The following is a 22,284-nucleotide window of genomic DNA, read 5'->3' on the forward strand; positions in this document are numbered from 1 at the left end:
GGTACCCAGGATCTCCAACCGAGAACTTCACGGTTATACAAAAAATGACCAGGTCTATCCACAGCAAAGCAAATGGGTCTTCAGAACACTCCATCACATTCACACAACACTGTCTCACAAAAAAACACAATCGCGGGGTTCACCACAAGCTGCTGACTTAAGAATATGAAAAAAAATATAATGTACACAGGCTGCTCACAACTCTTATTCAGCCTCAACGAAAACGCCATCGTCGCAGTATCGCCGTCTGTATCAAGGCAAGTGATGACCAAATCCAACATTCATGAAACATTTCTTTCTTTTGTGGTCTTTTCCTTCTCCTCTCTTTTCCCTAAGATATTTGTCAATCTTCATTGGCCTGCTGAGGCACGCAAGTGAAGTAGACAAAAGAAACATGAGCATGTCCAAATAGACAGCCTTGGTTGTATCCAATCATACATGGCAGTAGCGTTGTTCACGCTTAGAAAAAGAATATCCTGGATGTGTTTACAGAGGCTGGTTGACGTTGGACTCGGTCTGCTCCTCAGCGTTGACGGGCTCCTCGGGAGCCTGCTGCTCAGTTGCGGCGTCCTGAGCAGACTCCTGGGCCAGGAAGCCGCCCAGAGATTTAGACTCGCCGGGGCTGGTTCTCTTGCCACTGGCGTAGTTGAGAATCAGTTTTCTGCCGCGCAGCTCAGTGCCTTGGAGCTTCTCCAGAGCCTCCTTGGCCTGCTCAGCGGTGCTGAACTGGATGTGGGCAAAACCACGCAGCAGACCAGTGTTGGGGTGGGAGGGCACGCGGACATCCTCGGCGGTGCCAAGAGGCTCAATGAGCGCATCGAGCTCGTCTCTCTTGAGGTCGTAAGGCAGGTTGCCCAGGTAAACAGTCTCGCAAGGCTCATGCTGGCGGAAGAAGGTGGTCTTGGCGACGTACTCGTGCTCAGGCTCTGAGACGAAAATACGGCGCGAGTGGAAGTAAGTGTTGTTCAGGGCCTGAACAGCCTTGCTCACAGACGAGACATCGACGTAGTGAACATAGCAGAAACTACAAATATGAGAAAAAGGGAGCAATCATGTTAGCACAACAGATACAGCTAGGCAATGATAGAAAAAGAGAAAGAAAAAAGAAAAAAACTCACCCCTGCTTGGGGAACTTGATGCGCTCAACCTCACCGTAGTAACCAAACACACGGAAGATATCTTCCCAGCGGGCCTGGAAAGGCACATTGCTGATCTGGACAACTCTCTTCTCGCGGCGAGATTCTTCAATGGTGGTGGCAGTCTTGGAAACAAAGTTGTTCATGGCATCGGCGGGGCGGTGCTGTCTGCGCTCGCCAAGATCGCCGTTGTTCTCATTTCTGCTGTACTTATCACGGCCGCCGCCGTTGTATCTGCGGTTCTGCTGGCCGAACTCCTCGTCAGCAAGGCGGGCCGATACGGAGAACATTCGCTGCGCAGCCAGGACAGGGAGAGCCTTGGGCGCAGCCCACGATGAGACGGCGGGGCGAGCCCGCTGGGCAATGCTGCGGAGAGAGAACCTAAAGGGAAAGTGTTAACAGGATACCTTGATTAGAGCGCAAGACGAGCGCCAGCAGGGAGGCTTAATACTCACATAGTTGCTTTTCTAATTGAAAAGGCGATTTTGGTTTTCGTAGCGTGCAGCTTGTTGCGTTGGGAAATATAGTTCTGTGAAAATTTGGTTTTCTCACTTGAGCATAGTTCAAGTAAACTTGCGAATTAACCCAAGATTACCCAGCATACGAAAAATTGGTCAGCAATAACCCTAATCGGGTACCCAGGCGTGTGAAGCATCTGCCTCGTGCGTGACTATTTTTTTTGCTTTGTGCGAATACATCTGAATTGTTACTACAGAGAACTATTTGCACTGTCTTCAATACCTACCGAACAATAAAAAAAGACATAGGATAGGAACAACAGAACAATAGAAATTACAATGATTATAACTAGGAAAAGGTACCTTTTTTTCAATGCACCTGATATTTACGCCTTTGTATTATAGAGTCATCCATGAATAACCAGCGACATACATACATAGAAAAGAGACAAGGTGAGGCACAGAAATCGCACTGAAAAAATGGATATCTTGAGAGACCGAGAGCAGAAGAGTAGAGGAATAAAAAAAAGTCAATAACAAGGTACAGCCGGGAGTGTGATACATAGAAACAAAGCCTGTTGACGGAAAGGACTGGAGAAGAGAACGGAAGCGAGCCACAAAGGAAAACGGAATGGATATATATGTCATTGGTAAGCCGACTATGAGTGAACTTTTAAAGACACGAAACACCATAGACTGAAAAGATGAGCAGCAGCGAGAAACATAGGGAATCGAGCAGTAATAAAGGAAATAGAGCAAGTGAGAAAAATAAGCGACGGTGTTGGCACGAATAAGATCAGCCCCGTTCCTAGTAAGCCGGCCGATGGGAGTCGTACTGTATCCCAGTCATGGAGTCTGGACCGGGTGGTGGTGGCGGCGGCAGCTGGCCACTGATGGATCGCAGAGACGGCAACTCTGGCCGAGAGGATGTGTGGTAGTCGAATCCGGCGCCGTAGTGCTGGGCCGGAATTTGAGGGGCGCAGGATTGCGACTGCGGTGGAGGCGGAGGGATCGATGTGTTGTGGGGAGCCGGGGGAGGTTGAGAGGCAGGGTGTGAAGGTGTGTGAAGAGGTGGTGGAGCAGGCGGGTGAGAGCCGGAATGAGACGAGGAATGGCCTATTCCGTGAGAGTTGATCTTGGCACGCAACTCGGCATTTTCCATGCGGAGGCCGTGGATTTCGCGACGGTGGTTCTCGATCTCGTTGACAGCGCCATTGTAGTGTACTGACATGTTACGTATAGTCTCATTCAGGCGCCTTATTTCATTGATGGCTAGTGTGGGGTTCGGCAGTTAGCAGGTGATGATTCATAAAGAAATAGATCTGTGAAGACAAGCAAGTGTACGTACCCTTTGTTAAAATCTCCCATTTTGAGGCTTTCGCGCCGCGTTCTTGAGGCATCATTTCACGCAGCTGTTCAAATAGTTCCTTCATTTCTGTGCGGCGCTTGCGTTCTGCCAGCTTGTGACTCTGGCGCAGCTCGGGTGTCCTGCTATACGGCTGGCCACCGGACATGCGATTCTCCTCTTGCAAATCACTAATCTTCTTGTGTTGGATGGAATGGTGGTGCATGGGAAGGTATTCGTTTGATGTGCTTGACAAACGGTGTCCGTCCATGCTCTGGACATCTAGGCGCATCTGACCTGCTGGGAGGCGCGACTCCGAGGTGAACTGGCTGCTGTTGATAGATTCTGCCAAGCTGCTACGCCGGGATTCTGTGTAGCTGCCAGACCGCTCGTCCTCGGGAAAGGCCCAGGCTTGACCTTTGGTGGGCTCTGCAGCACGAGCAATGATTCCCTGCGTGGGGCCGGTGATGGTTGGCGCTGTCCGCGATGTTCGGTGGTCGAGCCGGACGTCTAGGGGTGTTCTTTCGGCACTGGGCTGGTAGCCGTTGGACATTCGATTGGAGACAAAGGACTCGAACTTTGGTTTCGGAATGCGCTGTGCTGCAGCACTGTTCTGAATGTGCGGTGCATAGGGCGAAGAAGAGGTTTGCATGTAGGATCCGTTGTTTAGGCGCATGTCGGTAAAGTTTTGGTTCATTCTGCTATCGACACTTTCGCGGCGATCGGGGTCGGTGTCCATGGCAGAGGAAGCACTGTGGGGTTCAGCTGGCCGGCTGTAGAAACGCTGGTGGATGTCAGACGAGGCGGAAGTGGGCACTAGGGCAGGGTTGGCGGCGGGCGAGACTATAGATGCAACGCTCATGTTGGTAGTGGTGGCTATCGGGGCCGACGTGCGAGAAGCTCGGTGTGCAGAGGTTGGCGACGGTGTGGTGTTTTCGTGAGCTGGGCGAGGGGCGTAGGAATGAGAAGACGGTACGGCGAACGAGGTAGCCGAGTTATCTGGAGAGGCCATGACTGTCAGCCCACCCGTTGCGTTTGGACTCGGGGAAGACTGGGGAGATTCAATATCCATACGTTTGCTGGAGGCTTCACTGGGAGTGCCATAGTAGGCCGAGTCATGGCGCTCGGGGACATTGCTGTTTAGCATATCACGAAGACCGAGCGGAGCGTTGCCACATGGTTGGGATTCGGCGGCAGTCTGAGACGAGGGCATGACGATGGGCGGTGTCTAGGAGGATCGGGATGAGGCGAGGTAGGCTTGCGGGCGAGAGGACTTGGGCGCCGAGCTGTTGATATCAGGCTGAGTATGAAAATGGGCAGCTCGGAGCAGAGCAGAACAGAACAGCACAGTGTGTCTGTCTGTCAATTGCAGGATGTGGGCGTGACAACAGCCGTCATGAACATGGATTTCTGGGCGGGTTTGTGGCTGTTGCTGCTGGAACTGGTGCTAGATACAGTGCACAAGCAAAGATGTGCCCCCAAGAACAGGCGGGAGGAGGGCAGGTAGAAGGAAGACTAGAGGCGCGATAGTAGAAAGCACAGAAGTCCTTTGAGAGCAGGCAAGCTGGCAATGCAGAAAATTCAACGGCCCCCGTATGAACCCGAGTAGTGCTGAGACGGGCTGGGGACGTAGCGTAGTTGATGTGATTGATATGTGACAAACTCGGGCGGCCGTGTACAATCGGGTCGAGGCCAAGGACACAGACAGGCGAAGTTTTTTTTTTTTGTTTCAAAGTCGAGCTCTCGATGTCAAAGAAGGAGGAATTAAGAAAAGACAAGGCTCGTCAAAGAGAGCAGCGAAGGATAACAAAGAAAAAAAAAAAAAAAAAAAAGAGAACGTAGGGTCTGGGTTGGCTCACTTAGCTGGTATGCGAACGCTGGTGGCAGCCGCACAAAGTGAAGACGAAGACGAAGACAGAAAGGAAGAGAAAAGAGGAAGAAACGCACGAGATGGCTGAAGAAATGAAGAGGAGGAGTAGGAAAAGAAGAGGCCAGAGAAAAAAAAAAAAAAAAAAAAAAAGAAGAGGAAAAAATGTAGATAAAAGATCAATCAATCTTTCCACATGGCGTGCAACAGTGGTGGTTGCCATGCCGCTGATTATTTATTTTATTAGTACACGCATGTATGTGTGTATGTATGTATGTATGTATGTATGTACATACATACATACATACATACAAGCACAAGCACCAAGTGCATCTCAGGTTCCATGAATGAATGATAGATAGCCCGCCATCTTGTCGCTGTCTCGCCGTTTTGTCTGACAAGCCTAAGCCTAGCCGGACGTGGACGTGGACGTGGACGTGTTCAACGAATGCATCAACTAACTAGTTGACTCACCCAACTAAACACCCGTTCAGCAGGCCTGTGGTTTGCCACTTCAGCAGCAAAAAGTCCTAATTGAGCTGGCTGTCTCTTTTGCCTATTTTCTGCAGTTTCGTTTTTCTGTAGCGACCCCAGCATTATCGCTACGCTACGCTACGCTGCGCTACATCTAGCACGCTGCTAATTGCTGATGGGCTTACAGGGGCCCTGATACGGACGGGGGAGTGGTGTCAGGCAGGCAGGCCCTGCAGCAAAACCTTTACAGCTGCTGTGGAGCGACGCCTGTAATCAACGCCCACAGATACACGTACAGGAAGACATATGTAAATGCATATTGTATCAATTTACACATCTACACGTGCTCCCGCGTGCCTTCGTCAAAGAATAAATCTGTGTGTGACGTCTCAGTCCAGGCCCTAGGTACTACTCGTGAGAAAAAAGAATTGTGTGAAGATATTTGCACAACACACTCACTGCATGAGGCCCCGGTCCAGTTCCGCCAGAGTGTGGTTGCTGGTGGCTTACAATACAACGTCGGCTCATTATCAGCCAAGAAATGGGATTAAATACACGCCTATGCCCGCTGAACAAAAGGGATGGACAAGGCCAAGCAAGATTGACGCAGCGCTTGACTTTGTGCTCATAGTTGGTTAGTGGGTGGGCGCGCAAGAGGAACTAGCACCCAGCACCCGGAACCCGGCCTTCATGCTGTTCGTTGCCTGACTTTATAGCGCACTTCTTGTATGCCTAGCCAACCCAACATGGTGCTGGCGGCAGGCTGACCCCTGTGGCTTTACCTCTTTAGTGGTTAATACCCTGTGCTACTAATGCACGACGCCCTATGGTCTGCCGCTAGTCAGTAACCGGCTACGCTAGCTAGCACAGCCAGGTCACAGCAAGAGATCGAGAGGCCGAACTTGACACTTTTCTCTCTCGCCTTTACTCATCGCCAACAAAACGACTAATCGCGCCCATGATCTGCCCTCCAAGCCGACTGAAACAACACAACACACGCACGCAAAGCCCCCTCTGAAGAGAAACCACAACGGTTGAAGCCACAGTGTTATTATCCTGTCTCTTCAGCCCTCTCTAGCCCTGTCTCCTCAGAGTCTGTGGAGGAATCACCAAGGAAGACAGGGGAACAAGGGAAAAGAAAGAAAAAGCAAACACACGCACGCACGCACGCACTGCCAAAGGGAGCCCGTCAAGCTGACTGGCACGTTCGTGGGGCTGGACTGGGATGGAAAAAAGGACGATCGCTTCGTTTTCTGGCTGCAAAGCGGCTCTTGTCTCGTCTCTGATGCCGGCTTGCCCATTCCAAACCTACTCAGTGTCATGCCACGGGTGGGTGAGATGTTGTCTTGTATCAAAATGATAAGCCAGACTTGACTCTTGACTGCAGGCATGTGGTAGGAAAGGCTACATGTCGAGAACTGGTTACAAGCACAAGAACAAGACAAGACAAGCCAAGACAAGACAAGATACCTGGACCTTGCCTTACCCTACCTCCACCTGGAAGGGCTGTCGACCTGGACCGGGGATGGGTAGCCACACCCAAGTGCATATGTGCATGCATACATCCATACATGCATGCACATGTGGGCGTATAACTATACAACCACACATATTACTAGTTAGTGCTAGTATTCTGCACGTTACATACATACATCCATACGTACATTCTGGGTGTGCAATACGATGATGATTCACTTTCCCATGCACATATTGCACATGATAAAACCTGTCATGGATGATTGGATGGATGGATGTGCTCCTGTGTATAATTCTGTGCACTTGATCACTCATCTACCATTTACCGGTTCGCTCTCTTGCCCTCATGTCTGTTCGGCTGTTCTGAACTCATTGGGGGCCATCCAGCCGCAAAATTGGGCGAAACACCAAACAGGAGGAGCAAAGAGGAGCACCTAAACGAGCAAGCCGAGACCCTCTCTCCCCTTCACACTTGTCACCTTATCCCCAGCGGCATCCCTAAACTAGTTAGTTAGTATAGTTGACTAGTTAGTTATGCAAATACATATGAATCAAGCCAGGCGACCCGGAATGCGGAGCTGCGGGACGAACCACCAAGAAAAGAAACCCAGATCCCAAGATCCCAAACAGATAACCACACTTGGCTTGACAAGTCAGGTCCAGGGACAAAAATTCCCACTCATGTACTTGGACGTAACCGGTACCTGTACTTGCTTAGCGCCGGCGGGAGCCACGGGCAATAGCGTGCTTCACATGTGTCCCCTCCGAGACTAGGGCCCGGTCGGCCGGCTTAGCGGTGTGTGTCTTGGATTTTATGGTTAATTGAATATAGCGCCTGGGCTGAGTGCGTGGCCTTAGCGCGACCAAAGGGGAAGACAGAAGCGAAAAGAAAAAGGTTGGGCTAGCTTCGTTGCATCGGGGTTATACAGACGCAAAACCCTAAACGACTCCCGGAATCATCGTGCCCCAAAGGAACACATCCGTCTTGACCATCATTGTTAGTTCTCGAGCAGGGCTCACCAAAGTGGAAATTCTCCCGGGCAAGGGAGAAAACTCAAATAACAAGTTTCCAGCTAGAACCCTAGTCCCATATGAGCGCTAACCCAGTCAGCCGACAACAGAATAGAATAAATGTATGTACATGCACACATGGTCATGCTGTGCAGATCATCATTTCTTTGCGGGTCGATAAGACCGCCTAGATATCGAGCCGAGGTGCAGCTTCAGGGTGCTAACAGAGCATCTGCGCATTACTGAGACGGGTCGCTAACAACGGCAAAATTCCAAAATTCCAAATGAAAAAAAAATAAAGCCAGAAACCCATACATGCCTTTCTCTGCCTTTGCCACGCGCCGAGCCTTTGTCTGCGGCGAACCACGAGGTGAACTTTGGCTTTGACAGCTTAGGCTTCTCTAACTTGCACGTGGAGGAAAAGGCACAGAAAAAAGGATCAATTAATACCACACCAAACTGCTGGGTTTCCAAACCCACGCCAGAGATAGAGACATGCCCTGAGACTGTTGCTGCAGCTCCACCCAGCCCAAAGGCCAAGGTGAAGAAACAAGAAATCTGCAGAACAATATTTGTCTCCCGAGCCGTGAAGATTCTGCTGTGTATAATGAATGTCCCAAGTACATACATGTGTACGTACAGTATAAGTCGTAACTACGTGTCGAATGCCGCTAAGAAAAATAGTCCAATATGACTATAACTTCGCCTCAAGCTCTGGGTGCCATGCCACTTCTCCAAGATCACCTAAATCATGTGGCTCCCACGTGGGAGAAACGGACCATGAAGAAGCGCAAGGCACAAAAGTACCTGTATCAAAGACGCGCACCCTAAAACTACGATATAAGGGTTATATGTGCATGATAGGACGAGAATGTTCCCGGAACATGAGCAAAACTCTTACATTTCTCTTCTTCCTGTTGTCAGACTTGGACTTGGGGTGTTCTAGACTTATCGCTATTACGGAAGGGCGAAAAAAAAAGTAAAGAAGAAAACCTGCCTAACGCTTCAAGACTTCTGACGAACGCAACGTTTCGCTGAGACGGGTGGAGACAGGAGCGATCCCACGGCAGGGAGGGAAGAGGAGGGGGGCTACTATAGAGGGGCGTCATAGTTCACTCGCCATGACTGAGACATACGGATATGCACTGGAATGCTGTATCTTTTGTCCCCTTGAACAATAAAAAAAAAAGAAAAAAGAAAGAGTGCGGCGACGGACACGTTGGCCGACACGAGAAATGCTCGTACCAGCAACGGAAACTTTGACTTCTCCTTCGCTTGCCAACGAGGCCCAGCATGCCTCATTGAGCAAGGGCCCCCGAGAGCACATGTCTAGCAACGGTAACAGTAACGCTAGCGGTACAGAAAAAGCATCCACTCTCACGTTGGTATGTGGGAACCACCGCGGGGATACAGGAACAACACCTGTCACAGACCACAGCCGGATCTCAGCTCCAGAAGCCCTGGGCAACCCAATCAAACGGCGCGTCTGTATCGCTGCTTGTGCTAGGCTTTGTGTGTAGGGCGCAATGTGCGTGTGTTATTTGCCCTGATATTGCGCCTTATGCCGCAACCACACCCACCACAGAGTAGCAAAGCCATGCTTGTCCAATGTCCTCGTGCTTGGAACCCGGAATAAAACTGATGATTCGCACGTCATAACGACCCACACCCTAATTAATTTCACTGCTCATGTTGGACCACGTCTGTCCTTTTCTCGTGTCTCCAATCTAGGCCTTGGCTATGTGATAAGTGAATTTGATATCACGGTCACAGAGGAGTGCATGATGTATATTTAGGGTTTTATGTCCTCATATGCCGCAACACCAGAAATGAATGCGCGCGGGCTACTCGTAAAGGCAACCACTCACAGCGCGCTCTGAGAAACTGCCGTTTGGCGGTATCTGTGTAACGTCGGCAAGTGTGTTCGTGTATCCATTTAAGCCTTTGAGTTGTCCTATTCAAGCACACGCATGTGCGTGTACTCACAGGCACATGAGCTTGAGTCTTGTTTATATTCTGTGCCACGTCTACATCGCATGGCTCTTGTAGAACCTGGCTAGAGTACTGCTAGTAGGCCCAGCCAATGGTGACCCGAGTTCACAGATACGACGCCTACGGCATGTCAACCTCCGAAAGAACTCTCATACATGTTCGCTGGCAAACATCTGCGCGTATCCATCTACATAGCCCGCGCCCGTATATTTAAGCACCCCACGAGGGATTTGTGCGCTGTGCCGGTAGGCTATCTGCCTCAGGTTCATGTTTGGCTTGCCGCTCTGTGACTAGACTGCGCTTAGATATAGATCCATGTCACAGCAGAGACATCTGAATTGTCATAATGGTGATGGAATCTGCGTCTTGAGTAGTAGTATACGCATGTTTTGAATGCTCTTGTGCGGGAATTGAAACGTGCGGCAATGGTGAGTGACTAAAATGCGTCAGATTCTGTGCATGTATCACTATCGTCGTTGCACTTCGGTGTGCCCTTTCTACTTCGTGCTACTGTTACACATGCTCCTTCAGACACCTGATATTCCACGAGGGCTGAGAGCCAAAAGAAAAGAAAAGATGCGTGAAAGCCGGATGTTGCAGGCACTACATGTGCCAGAGATTGTGCTTAGCTGAGACATGACCCCAAGACATGGCTGTCCTTGCCAAACACGAGTCCCATCACAAATGTTATGAATTGGTCATCGAAAATGTGCTCCGTGTAGACCAGAGAAGAGACAAAAAGAGAATCATGTGATGTAGGCAAAATCTATAAGCAACTCTGCACATGACAAGGTAAATGAGAAAATCCTTAACACCTCAACACCTGGGAGTAAAAGTTGCCGTATGTGAAGAACATCCCAACCGAAGACTGAATACTCGGACGCCACCACCAAGTTAAACCAACCCAAGAATTAAAAAAAGTAACCCAACTAGAAAAAGAAACATCTCTACATACCGAAAGCCACTCTCAGGCGTTATGCCACAAGAAATTTCGTAGTGAGTCCCAGTTATTCGCCTGGCGATAGATGTACACCATGCTGCTCCTCAAGCTCCCCTGGAGCTCCTCTGGATGCCAGCGGAAGAGGTACATGACCATAGCCCATGATGTTGATGCAAAGACTGGCCAGGCATAGTACTCGATAGTGCGCGCGCGTTCGGGGATTGAGTTCAAGACCGGTAGGCCAACGTTGGGCTTAACACTCATCTTGGCTAGAGCGAGGACGACGCGTGCACACACATATATGACAATCTGTTGTGATACAGACGAGATCCGGCCGGTGCGTGGGGACCGACGACCAAAGACGACATAGCCGCCGACAAGGCCGGCAAGGAAGGCGTCGTAAGGGCCCTCCTTTCCGGGGGTAGGCCCGAAGTGTCGTAGAAAGACCATGCATGTCTGGTAGATGGAGGCAAATGTTGCGAGATTACGGGCGTGTGTCTTTGTCGCTCGAAAGACAAGTTTAGCCTTTTCTCGGAAGCTAAGTCCCTCAGAAAGACGACAATGTTAGAGATGAGGGGATCGCGAGGATAGGCGCCCAGTATCGGCAAAGGCAAGATTGTTACTTACGTGCCGCTGCGGAAAAGGAATATCATTCTGAGGTCATATAGTCAGCTTGGTGAGCAGGTGTTTGTGTGATGATATTGAGTCATGGCGAACAGGAGACAGAAGCCGACTTACACCAGCGCATGCGGAAACCGCACCTTGGATCCATACACTGCTCCATTTCTGGCAGCCTTCACCACGCTCAACACATCGTGGAATTTGGGATCTAGTACCAGCTTCTCTAGCATAGCCTAGAAGAGTGTCAGTCCAAAAGCGAGTCTGGGGGTTGAACACTTGCAGTAGTGTCGTGAGGTGGGACAAGAAAAGTGCAATGATGTCACGCGTTCCATACCTTGAGCATGTCAATTTGCGCTACGACAGCCATTTTGAGGAGACGGCAAATGCGTAAAGAAGTGAGTGCGCAATAAAACGATGAGAGAAAGAATATACACCTATGAGAGTAAAAACCAGAACGTGGCCAAGAGGCGGGAAAGAGGCGCGAGTATGACAATGTAAGTTGCGATCAAGATTAGCCAAATTAAGCCGACTTTATTGGCGCCAATCAGTGGATGGCAGGCTTCGCTTCGCGATGGTGCACAAAAAGAATACAAGAAATAGATAATGGAGATTACGGCTCGCTCTCAGCGCGTATGATGCAAGTAAGCCGGCGCGATGTTGAAGAGAGTGTTAAATAGCTTCCGCAGGTGTCTGAAGGTTTGGATTGGCCGATAATGACGAGTAGATGGGAGGAATGTAGGATGCTTTATTCGTGTGTATAGGCTTTGAGGTTGCCTCGGCTGTGGTAAAATATAGAAGTAGTCTGCAGGTTTCAGAGGGGTCTGGCCATTCTGCCCAAAAATACCGTCACGTGATGAAACATGTGACGGCGATTCATGGCTTCATAGCCGACCCTAATAACATGTGAAAATCTGGGGTACAAAAACATGCGAAAAGAAAGCTCGTTTCGGTCGCTTTCTCTCGCTTGTTTCTCAAAAATACAAGCTACACTAGCAGTACTTTTTGCTAAAAAAAGTCTTGCACTACGAAAATATGGCAGGGGAGCACCGATTTCACCAGAAAGCTAGAGAAAAATGCAAAAAGAAAAGATTCTCCTCCGGACAGGCTTGAACTGTCAACCTCCTGATTGCTGCGAGGCGGTAAACTACTTGCGTAACAGTCAGACGCGCTAGCCAATTGCGCCACAGAGGATGTGCTTCTTGTTGTTGGAAGAAACCCGCTTATTCATGACTTTGTAAGACAAAGTCATGCCGCGGAAGGACAGACCCGCAGAGTGTGGATCACTGGCTCATCGGGGCTTGAAGATGTCATAGTATATTCTGCCCGAAAGGGTAGCCGCCCCACTATGTGGGGCGATGACGGAACAACTATACTCCCATGTGGCGCAAGGCTCCACATGCGATAGGGAAATTGGAGATCAGAGCAACGCTATGTAGAACTTGACCCTCAATATATACTATGCGCATATTACCACATGTCAGAAGATGGTGCGTCATCCTGAACATACAGAAACTATGCGGAATTTCGAGTGGGGGAAATTGTATATATGTCCGACAACCAATCGGGCGTTGTTTTATCTTGATGGTTTGTGTAGACGTTGCGTATCGTCAAGTCAAGTCAAGTCAAGAATTTTGCCTTGTGTAACCTTTACAACAGCCCATGTCTACAAGAGCAACACCGCGTGTCCAGACCCGGTGGCCTTTTATATTAGCTTTCACCTGACTCGTCACAAACCAGAAAGACTAGATAACTGACTCACTTTGGGATTCTGTAGGCACTCCTTAGGGCTGCCTTGGACGAAGAGTTCTCTTGACTCCTATTTCGGACCCTCAAAAGTCAGAGGAGATATTTTAGGTTGACACGCACCCGCAACGGCTGACCGCCCGAAGTTCTTTTGGAAAATTGCATCACCCGACTGCTTGAGTTCGGGAAATGCCGTTGTGTTATTGCGAGAATACAGTAAGTAGACGCCGAATAACATAAATAAGCAAACAACCCTTTATTTTGCGCAGTACGTTTCTTGAAAACAGCACAAAGGGAAATGACGTTGGCCAATAAAGTTGACAAAACGGAGTAGAGAGGCCTAAGCGGGCGACAAGTCACCAATCGGACATGGACCGACAAGAAGTTCGAGTCAATCTTCGAATTTCACTTTGGTTTGACTTTGGTTTGTGTTTCTTAGGACCATCGGGATCAATCCCAGACAGGAAATTCCCCACAACAAGACTAGTCTAACCTCCAGTATCTGAAGTGACTCCCTCTACCAACTTACTAAAATACATGTATATAGATGGATACACAGATGGGTCAGCTCAAATAAACCTTGGTAAGAGAAGCACGCATCACGATTATCTCAGACTTCTTTTCAAAGCGGCTAAATTTCCATTCTATTTTCCAACACCAAGTCATGCTTATCTGGGTATCTAATACTTTAAGTTGCAACTGTTACAAACGCCATTTACAAGAATTTAAGCTGTAATCTTCCTCTACACTTTTTTTTTACAGAAGGCGCATTACAAGTAAACGTATGGCTACAGGGCCATGCCTTGCAGTGTGGTGGACACTTTGCTTTGCTTCAAACCTTTTCGCAGACTGCGGCTATTGTCATGGTCTCAACCCGTTTATCATCACTGGCCGCCGCGGCGGGTGTGGTAGGTCGATCTGCCTTACCAACAATTTCATTTCCGCGGAAGAAGGTCACTACGGCTGCCAAAGAAAGCATTCCCAGGGCAAAGTTGAGCCACGCTGCAGCATGTAGGCCTTTGAGTGTCGCGTCGTCCCACGCCGCCGTTGGGCCAGCGTTGGTGACAGACACCCCGCGCTCGCGCGCCATTACTGCTGTTTGCGCTGCTGTGGCAAGAGCCAGGCCGATGGAACGGCCAATTTGGCCCGACGAGTTGACGAGTGCACCGCCGAGGGCTTGGTCCTGAGGCGGAAGAGACTTGGAAGTGAACAGAGTTAGTGATGGCCATGTAGTATCAGCGCCAAAGACAGATAGAATCATGGCTAAAAAGCCGTAGGCGAAGTATGAGGTGTGTGGCGAAATGGGCACGGCGAAGAGGAGGGAGGCTATGCAGTTACAAATGTTGCCAAAGAGTAGCATGTAAAAGGTAGGTATGCGGGATAGCAACTGAGAGACCGCAAGGGCAACGAGCAAGCCCATGACACCAGTGGGCAGAAAACGCAGCGTCGTTTGCATGGGAGATAGAGACTGCAAATCTTGGAAGTACATGGTGGCAACGATTAAGAAGTTGTTGAAGCTGGAGAAGAACAGACCCATGATTACGATGCCGGCAGAGAACTTTGTGTTTTTGAAAACCGACATCTTCATCAACGGTGGGCGTGAAGTGCCCTTGGACTCGACTAACTTCTTTTCTAGGTGTGTCTGCCACCAGGTAAACACACTCACCAGGAGTAACGACGAAACAATCAGCACCCATATCCATGCTGTCTGCCAGCCCACGACATTGCCTTCAGTGAGGGCAAAAAGCAGACAGACAAGCGAAGCGGTGATTAATGCACCGCCAAGCCAATCAACCAGGGCCAGGCCTCCGCGGTGATGCTCAGGGTGCTTTTGAGTCGGTGTTGGTGGGATGACAAAGAAGGCGGCGCAGGTCAGACTAGCGCATACGATAGCCATGGCTGCAAATACCCATTTCCAGCTGGCGTACTGGGAGATCAGACCAGCAATCAGGTTACCAAAGACACTGCCAATGGGAGCTCCAGCAGCATACGTGCTGAAGGCATAGTTTTTGGCCTTGCCTGGCTTGAACACAGTACCCAAGATTCCGATGGCAGTCGGGACATTGGCAGCCGCACCAAGGCCCTGGAGACCCCGGACCAAATCAAAGGCGACTTCATTGGATATGAAAGGGTTGATAGCAAGCATGATGGCAATCCACCCAGTGCCCAAGACAAATATGAGGCGCTTGCCGTAGATGTCAGCGATGCGACCCATGAGAATCAAGAAGCAACCAAAGGTAAGAGTGTACGCGGAGACAATCCATTGTTGGCGACTATGTGGGATACCGACAGCATTGCCGATTGCCGGCAAGATTATGACGCATGCTTGGGCGCTGAAAGTCTGTGGTGGTGGCAGTGGTTAGCATGTGTTGAATAAGGGTTAGGGTTTGACCGATGACGGCGCTCACATTCATAAAACTTGCGCCAGCTAGCGTGACAACAAGCGCAATACAGCGGCTCCTGTTGAATGGCAGCTCAGGCTCGGGGAACTCATCGGAAAGGCTTTTGCAGTCATCCAGCTTGGGCGGCACAGGGGCGGTCGAGGATGGTGCTGGGACTGGAGTCACCTCATGCGAGGGTGGTGATTTTGCTGTTGGCGGAGACGACATTATGGGACGAGTATCAGGGACAAGGGCAGCAACGAGGGAAGAGGAGAAAACAGGAGAGCGTTGAGCGACCGTTTCAAGGCGAGGAAGAGGTAGTAGGAAGATGTTGCAGGAAGGGGCATTTGACAGCTTGACAGCGGCAAATAGACGACGGGGCATCCAAGCAAGAGAGACGACGAGCCACAACAACAGTAATACGGAGAAGAAGAAAGTTTCAAAGATATCAAAATTTGATTGCATTCAGTTACGTACTGATTAATAGCCGTTTGTTTTGCTTAAATCTTCTTTTAATTTGTGCTCGTCGCTTATAGAGCTCATCATTATCAGATCAGACAGGCCTTGTTGCTTCGTCCACCGCAAGAAAAAAAAGCAAGGCAAAAAGGACCCATGATTGAACTCGGCATTAGATACCGGCACTTTTTCCCAGCGTGTATTTCTGCATAGAGGAAGTCTTGTTTCCGCAGTTACAGCACTAGAAAATCGCACACGCCGACGCCGTTGGATGCGCCGGTTGTGGTTTACATGTTGCTGCAGGCAATTGTGCAAAGGTACATCCAATATTTTTCTTCTTATCGATAAGAGCCATCCCAAGTCATCCCACGCTTGACGGCCCCACCAAGTGTGACTACCAGCCGTGAAGACCAGAACATCATCTCGTTGCTGTGCCGTCGGTCACTAGCCAACCAGCATCCCGATCTGCAACGCCGACCCCCTCCCGATGGACTTCAAAGCGTACCCGTGGCTCTCTGCCGACGAGTTCACCGAGTGCTGCCACCACCTCGAGGCGCGCTATTGCCGCGCAACCCTTGGGCCGCTGCGCCCGCGCTGGAAGCTCTCTGCCGTCTCGGCGCTTGATCTGTGCGGCGCTGGCATCGGCGCTGGGTCATCTGGCGGCTACGTCACGTATCTGCAGATTGTCCGGCCGCTTGAGATTGCCCTCGACTCGGACGGCCTGGCCGCTGAGATTGATAGGCTGGGTATGGGCTTGGAATCATGGGGGCGTAGTAGCCATAGTAGTACTGATAAAACCTGTGCTGAGGAGGGGCTGTTGGGCAGCCGCATGGAGACAGATGAGCTTCAAGACGAGGTGCGGAGAATCCTGCCAGGCATAGTGAGGTCCATGGAATACGAGGCTGCAACTTTGTGCGATTCTGTGCGTGTTCTGACTGGTCTTGTGTTAGGCTGCATTGAGAATCCCCAACGTCGTCGGCGATGGCGATTCGTTACGCGATGTTGGGCGGGTTACATACGAGATTCACTTACACCCAACTTACCGCGTACCGTGCCTGTGGTTTTCGCTAGAAGACCTACCGGTTGACGAGCCGGCGTTTGATATCGAGACTGTCTTCCGACGACTCGTACCGGATCAGTTCAAGAGCGGCCTAAGAGCCTTGGGACACATGGGCGGTATTTCGATGGATGTAAGTACATCTATGACATTGTGAAGTTTGTTGGTTTCGTGAAAAGAGAGCCAGGCCGCTGGCTTTTTCTATTTTTCGACCATGTACACCAAAAAAAAACAGAACCGAATCCCACAAGAAGATCAAAGACGTATGAGATGACGGAAGAAGAAAAATAACTGAAGCAATGCCACACAAATAACTCCAACTCCCATAGACAATTGCCTCCAGCATAAGCTTGTAGGCCAATTAACAGAATCAAGACACAGACGACTCCCCTTCTTTCCAAATATACCTTCCTCACCCAACTGCGTCGCTTGGCCCTTTGTGCAAATGCTAATCTATCTCTTGCTGTAGCACCATCCTCTGACCGGCGTCCCGTGTTTTTTTGTTCACCCATGTTTACTGGGTGATGCCATGAGCGCATTCTCAGATCAGTGTACCAAAGCAAATTACATAATGCTCTGGATGGGACTGGTAGGTGGTTGTGTCGGCCTATGGGTGCCTAAAGAAATGGCTCAGGCAGAGTTGTAGATGACAGATATGGTATTCGACCTGACCGGGACGAAGGAAATAAAGACAATGCTGCGCCTAGAATATTACCACAGAAGAAAAATCCCTTTAAAGAACAGCGAAGCAGAAGAGACTAAGCGAGACACGGATTACTGCCATGGCGGTCTCCTAGGGCCATTGAAACTTAGTCATCGTCGCTGTCTTCCTCCATCGCCACATCGCTGTCATCACTGGCTTCAGATGCTTCGTCACGCGCTCTCTTCTGGCCCCGGGCATCTGTCGGTGTATCCTCGCGCATGTCCGTATCTTGGCTGGGCACAGTAGCAGTGAGCGTACTGCTAGGGGCGGGCTTGGATTCAGTAATCGCCTGTTTGGAGCCAGGTGCAGGCGCATTGAAAATGCTGGCTTGGAGTTCAGTTACTACAACCTCAGCAGCGCCCTGGGTCGACCCGGGCATTTTGAAGGTGCCGTCGAGCTTGGAGATCAAGTTAGATTTTGACTTGGCGTACTGTATTTTCTGGCAGAACAAAGACGATAAGGTTAGCATTTGGCAGACCAAGTAAAGTAAAAATACGCATGAGAATCCCTACCAGCTCTAGCCCGAGGAAGTCAAAGCCTTGCAGAGCGCGCATGGCTTGTGTTGCAGTTTGAATATCGCGGTAGACAATGTGCGCTTGGCCGCGCATCTTCTGGGTTTTGAGGGCAACGACATCGAGGACGGCGCCATAGGTTGAGAACAATAGGTACAGTGCCGTACGCAAGTCGGGCTTGGCGATTTTCGCAGAAGGGATGTTGGTTACGTAAAGCCTGGATTGAGAGAACGGGTTAGTAGGTGGTTTCTCAAGACTAGGAGAAGGGAGCCAAGTAGAAGAGGCGTAGACAAGACACAAATAGAATCAAGCAGTCTTACGTTTGGTTGGGCACCACCTTTATGGGGATGTTTATAGTTCCCGCAGGCTTAGCAGGTGTAGCAGACACCATCTTTACAAGATTGTCCTTTTCTCCTTGTTGCGCGGTCGATTTCCGTACGTATGTATGTAATGTAGCCTCGTGAGGTGAAGGCTGAAGAAGATCGTCAACGGCCGGATGGGAGGATTCTAGCAAGCAAGGAGACCAAGACGGGGAAGCGCTGGTAGAGAAAAGATAAAAGAATAGCCAAAGCCTGTCAATTGACTAGTAAGGAGGAGTCTAGGCCGTCTACAGATTATTCTCGTGGACATTTATATGCATCTTGATTCAAGTAAGCTGTGATCCTCGATGATGATGAGAAGGAGGATTTTTGGTCTGGCAGCTGGCAGATGAGTCAGCACACAGGGATGGAGCCTTTCTGACAGCTGTCCAAACCGGACCTCCAAGGGAGGCAACGTCATTCATTCAATTGGGAGACTAGAAGCTTGAGCTTCAGCCACTTTGCTCTGGAGCCTATTCCTCCTCTTCCTCCTCTACGATCTGAACACACGATACAGCGATAGTAGAGAGCTCCTCCTATTGCTTGCCGATCCTTTTTTGCTTCTCCGTTGCTCTGTTTCAACACCTCCTCTTTACCTCTTGTCATCTGAATCCGTTGCCGAGATGTCCGCGCCCGAAGTCCACCACCTCTTCCACAATCCTATTGCCGACCACTCGTTCTCGGTTGACCGGCGCCTTGTCGCTGTTGCACGCGACTCATCTATTGCGCTGTACGGCAAGGCTGCCAATTCATTCCGCCAGGTGGATGAGCTCAAGGGCCACGACAAGACGGTCACCAGCGTGGACATTGCGCCTGGCTCCGGCCGCATTGTAACATGCTCTCAGGGTACGTCACCTGTATATGTTACCGGTCACTTCTGTAGTTTCACCTTCTGACTCTCTACTTGTCATATAGACCGTAACGCCCTCGTTTGGGAACCCTCGCCTAACGGATACAAACCTACCCTCGTTCTGCTTCGCATTGCCCGCGCCGCTACCTTTGTGCGTTGGTCGCCGTCCGAGACCAAGTTCGCTGTTGGTTCGGGCGACCGCGTTATTGCTGTCTGCTACTTTGAGGAGGAGAACGACTGGTGGGTGTCGAAGCATCTGAAGAAGCCCATCCGTAGCACCATCACCACTGTGGCCTGGCACCCCAACAGTGTCCTGCTGGCTGCCGGCTCCACCGATGCCCATGCTCGTGTCTTTTCATCGTTTATCAAGGGCATTGACCAGCGCCCCGCGCCGTCCGTGTGGGGTGAGCGTATTCCGTTTAACACGGTCTGCGGCGAGTTCCTCAACAACAGCGCTGGCTGGGTTCATGCTGTGTCTTTCTCGCCTAGCGGCGATGCCCTGGCCTTTGCAGCCCACGACAGCTCCATCACCGTCGTGTATCCGTCGGCACCTGACCAGCCTCCTCGCGCTGTAGTTACCATCCCTACGCAGTTGCTGCCCTTCCAGAGCCTGCTGTGGAGTGGCGAAGATGAGATTGTTGCGGCTGGTTACGACTGCGAAATCTTCCGTTTCCAAGGTGCCGAGTCCGGCTGGCAGCTGGTGGGCTCGCTGGAGGCCAAGGGCCGCGGAGTGCAGGATGACAAGGAGGAGAGCGCGCTGAACATGTTCAGACAGATGGATCTGAAGGGCAAGGTCAAGGATGACACGCAGCTGAAGACAGTTCATCAGAACACAGTTTCTACGCTACGCGTCTACGAAACTGCTGGTGGCCGCGTGAGCAAGATTTCTTGTAAGTTTTTCATTGCATCTTCACTTCCCCCTTTCCCGTGTCATAGTAAATGGCCCTGACTAACAAAACTCACCCCCTGTACAGCGAGTGGTGTGGATGGGCGGTTGGTTATCTGGAACGTCTAAGACAACCTTGTCATTGTCAACGGAACCTATTCATCGTCTGCTCTCACATGGCATATCCGAAAATGTGACAACAAGAGTATCTCAGCTAGAGACGAATAAGGCTGGAAAGCTACACGTCACATCCGGCTGTCCTTTTTGTGATTCCTTGTTGTTCCATGAGGCCCTGAAATACAAGCTGCTTTTGTCCTGTACCCCTTTGTTGTCTGCTTTGTTTTGTGTCCTGTTTCTTGTGTGAAGCGTGTTGTCTCTCGCCCATTATGCAGTCTTCTAAGGCCCATGGTTGTTCTGGAAGCCTGCGCATGATGATCAAGTAGGCATCAGGCTGAATATTGTGTATATAAACCAGCATAGTTCATGTCCGTTCTCGTAACTGTGCCTTTCTCGTAGCTCATGTTCCCTTAGACCCTTTCTTCTCTTTTACTCCCCTGGAATCACCCGTATGGGCATCTTGCAACCTCCTTGTCATAATGCCCATAAACAACAGAAACGACGATGCACAGCCCTTTTTTCAAGCCCCGGCTTGGGAGCAATCTAATACTCCAGCTGCGCCTGTCGCCTCAACTCATGAACCTCTCTACCAAAGCGAACCTCTTTCCCCGCTGACCACATTGAATCACAACACCCAGGCCAACGTCTTGAGATCCACCGGCACCAATATCGATGTTGCTATTTCCCAGGACGACAGGAACACCACAGCTCCAAACCCACAGTCGGTAAGCAGACCACATGTAGTACGGATCAACTCAATCCGATGGCTGCTCTCAAGCCCGGAAGCTGTACGTCGCATGTCTGCTGCATACGTAACACAGGATCATGGCGGTGTCCCAGTGCTTCACTACCAGAATGAGGATCATGAATCTGGACCATCTTCTATCGCTGCACACTCATCTGAGCTCCCTGGGGATCAGCAAGCCGTGAATTTGGCCTCGAAAGTGCCACTCAGTCAGCCTCGTGTGGATAGTTCAACCCGCGGTCGGACCCGAAATGACCCCATTTTTGAACGGGGGCGGGACCAGAGCAGTCGAGGGCGAGTAAACATGCGCGTCCATTCTCGCGTCTACACCCACCTGCCTTTGCGTATCCCTCGCCAGCTTGCTGTCTCTCCTGGTTCGTCAGCAGCCAGTGCCATGGACCTCGTTACTCAGATTCATGACATCTGCGTACATGCTACACGGCGTTATCTGGTTGGCCGAGTGGTATCAGCTTATATACGCCACCCGGGGACTCGAACGCCGTACTCTCACAACCAGCACCGCCGCTCACTTTCGCCCGGTTCGTTTCCCGAGTCTTCCCATCTCCGGGAAACTATCCATAACCGCTACCGTCAGCGTGATTCGGCAGAACCGGCCAATGCGGGGCTCAACGCGGGTGCTCGTTCGCGTGCATTTGGTGAGACGCCATCTTCCCATCGGCGGACTAGTTCTGAGACTCAGCCAGGTCTTGTGTCATACAACCTTGCTACTAATGTATCAGCTATGTGCACGATGACATGGAACCAAGCGGCGCGCGGACGCCTTGATGAGCCCCAGGCCGAGCGGATGGCTGTCGATAACATGGCAGCCCTACTTGAATGGAGCAATCGCATAGTGTTGGCTGAGCAAGACATTTGGCGCGGAAGATTAGAGTTAGAAGCCCAGGCAGCAACGCGCCTAGGTGGTGGTGATATTCGTAGCTACGAAGCCGCATTGCGAAAGATGGAATGGGGTGTTGTCCTGGGAGTGGCCGCTGCGGCAGCCAATATTTGTGTTTACATTGATGATCGCCATGCCCGAGGAGCCATCGAGGCACTTTTGGCCTGAGAAGAGAGAGCCCTGGCTGCAAATTTGGTTATCTCTAGTAATATGGATAGAGTTTCATTTCTACGTGTTTACCTTACATACACTGGCAT

The 22,284-nt window shown here is 50.5% G+C and overlaps 8 protein-coding genes across 8 annotated transcripts; 3 read left to right on the top strand and 5 right to left on the bottom strand.

The window, feature by feature from the left end:
- Positions 1-486: 486 nt before the first annotated feature.
- BROUX77_001437 (uncharacterized protein) lies at positions 487-1,738 on the bottom strand (the record flags this gene model as incomplete). Its single annotated transcript, XM_073745866.1, has 3 exons — positions 487-1,024; positions 1,119-1,517; positions 1,722-1,738. The coding sequence occupies 3 exons, from the start codon at positions 1,736-1,738 to the stop codon at positions 487-489; spliced, it is 954 nt and encodes a 317-aa protein (XP_073609672.1).
- Positions 1,739-2,402: 664 nt separating this feature from the next.
- On the bottom strand, positions 2,403-4,152 carry BROUX77_001438 (uncharacterized protein; the record flags this gene model as incomplete). Its single annotated transcript, XM_073745867.1, has 2 exons — positions 2,403-2,866; positions 2,943-4,152. The coding sequence occupies 2 exons, from the start codon at positions 4,150-4,152 to the stop codon at positions 2,403-2,405; spliced, it is 1,674 nt and encodes a 557-aa protein (XP_073609673.1).
- Positions 4,153-10,726: 6,574 nt separating this feature from the next.
- BROUX77_001439 (uncharacterized protein) lies at positions 10,727-11,687 on the bottom strand (the record flags this gene model as incomplete). Its single annotated transcript, XM_073745869.1, has 4 exons — positions 10,727-11,237; positions 11,327-11,353; positions 11,438-11,553; positions 11,655-11,687. 4 exons carry the CDS (start codon positions 11,685-11,687, stop codon positions 10,727-10,729), a joined length of 687 nt encoding a protein of 228 aa, XP_073609674.1.
- A 2,208-nt stretch (positions 11,688-13,895) lies between these two features.
- On the bottom strand, positions 13,896-15,672 carry BROUX77_001440 (uncharacterized protein; the record flags this gene model as incomplete). The annotated part of the gene is made up of 2 exons (XM_073745870.1): positions 13,896-15,404; positions 15,472-15,672. The coding sequence occupies 2 exons, from the start codon at positions 15,670-15,672 to the stop codon at positions 13,896-13,898; spliced, it is 1,710 nt and encodes a 569-aa protein (XP_073609675.1).
- Positions 15,673-16,387: 715 nt separating this feature from the next.
- BROUX77_001441 (uncharacterized protein) lies at positions 16,388-17,603 on the top strand (the record flags this gene model as incomplete). The annotated part of the gene is made up of 3 exons (XM_073745871.1): positions 16,388-16,756; positions 16,851-17,090; positions 17,427-17,603. The coding sequence occupies 3 exons, from the start codon at positions 16,388-16,390 to the stop codon at positions 17,601-17,603; spliced, it is 786 nt and encodes a 261-aa protein (XP_073609676.1).
- A 163-nt stretch (positions 17,604-17,766) lies between these two features.
- BROUX77_001442 (uncharacterized protein) lies at positions 17,767-18,563 on the bottom strand (the record flags this gene model as incomplete). The annotated part of the gene is made up of 3 exons (XM_073745872.1): positions 17,767-18,099; positions 18,173-18,389; positions 18,493-18,563. 3 exons carry the CDS (start codon positions 18,561-18,563, stop codon positions 17,767-17,769), a joined length of 621 nt encoding a protein of 206 aa, XP_073609677.1.
- A 591-nt stretch (positions 18,564-19,154) lies between these two features.
- On the top strand, positions 19,155-20,396 carry BROUX77_001443 (uncharacterized protein; the record flags this gene model as incomplete). Its single annotated transcript, XM_073745873.1, has 3 exons — positions 19,155-19,377; positions 19,447-20,271; positions 20,356-20,396. 3 exons carry the CDS (start codon positions 19,155-19,157, stop codon positions 20,394-20,396), a joined length of 1,089 nt encoding a protein of 362 aa, XP_073609678.1.
- A 467-nt stretch (positions 20,397-20,863) lies between these two features.
- BROUX77_001444 (uncharacterized protein) lies at positions 20,864-22,195 on the top strand (the record flags this gene model as incomplete). The annotated part of the gene is made up of 1 exon (XM_073745874.1): positions 20,864-22,195. One exon carries the CDS (start codon positions 20,864-20,866, stop codon positions 22,193-22,195), a length of 1,332 nt encoding a protein of 443 aa, XP_073609679.1.
- Between the last annotated feature and the right edge of the window lie 89 nt (positions 22,196-22,284).

Source organism: Berkeleyomyces rouxiae (genome assembly GCF_048999995.1).
Source record: "Berkeleyomyces rouxiae strain 22BRR77 chromosome Unknown BrBRR77_ptg000001l, whole genome shotgun sequence".
Taxonomy (NCBI): Eukaryota; Fungi; Ascomycota; class Sordariomycetes; order Microascales; family Ceratocystidaceae; genus Berkeleyomyces; species Berkeleyomyces rouxiae.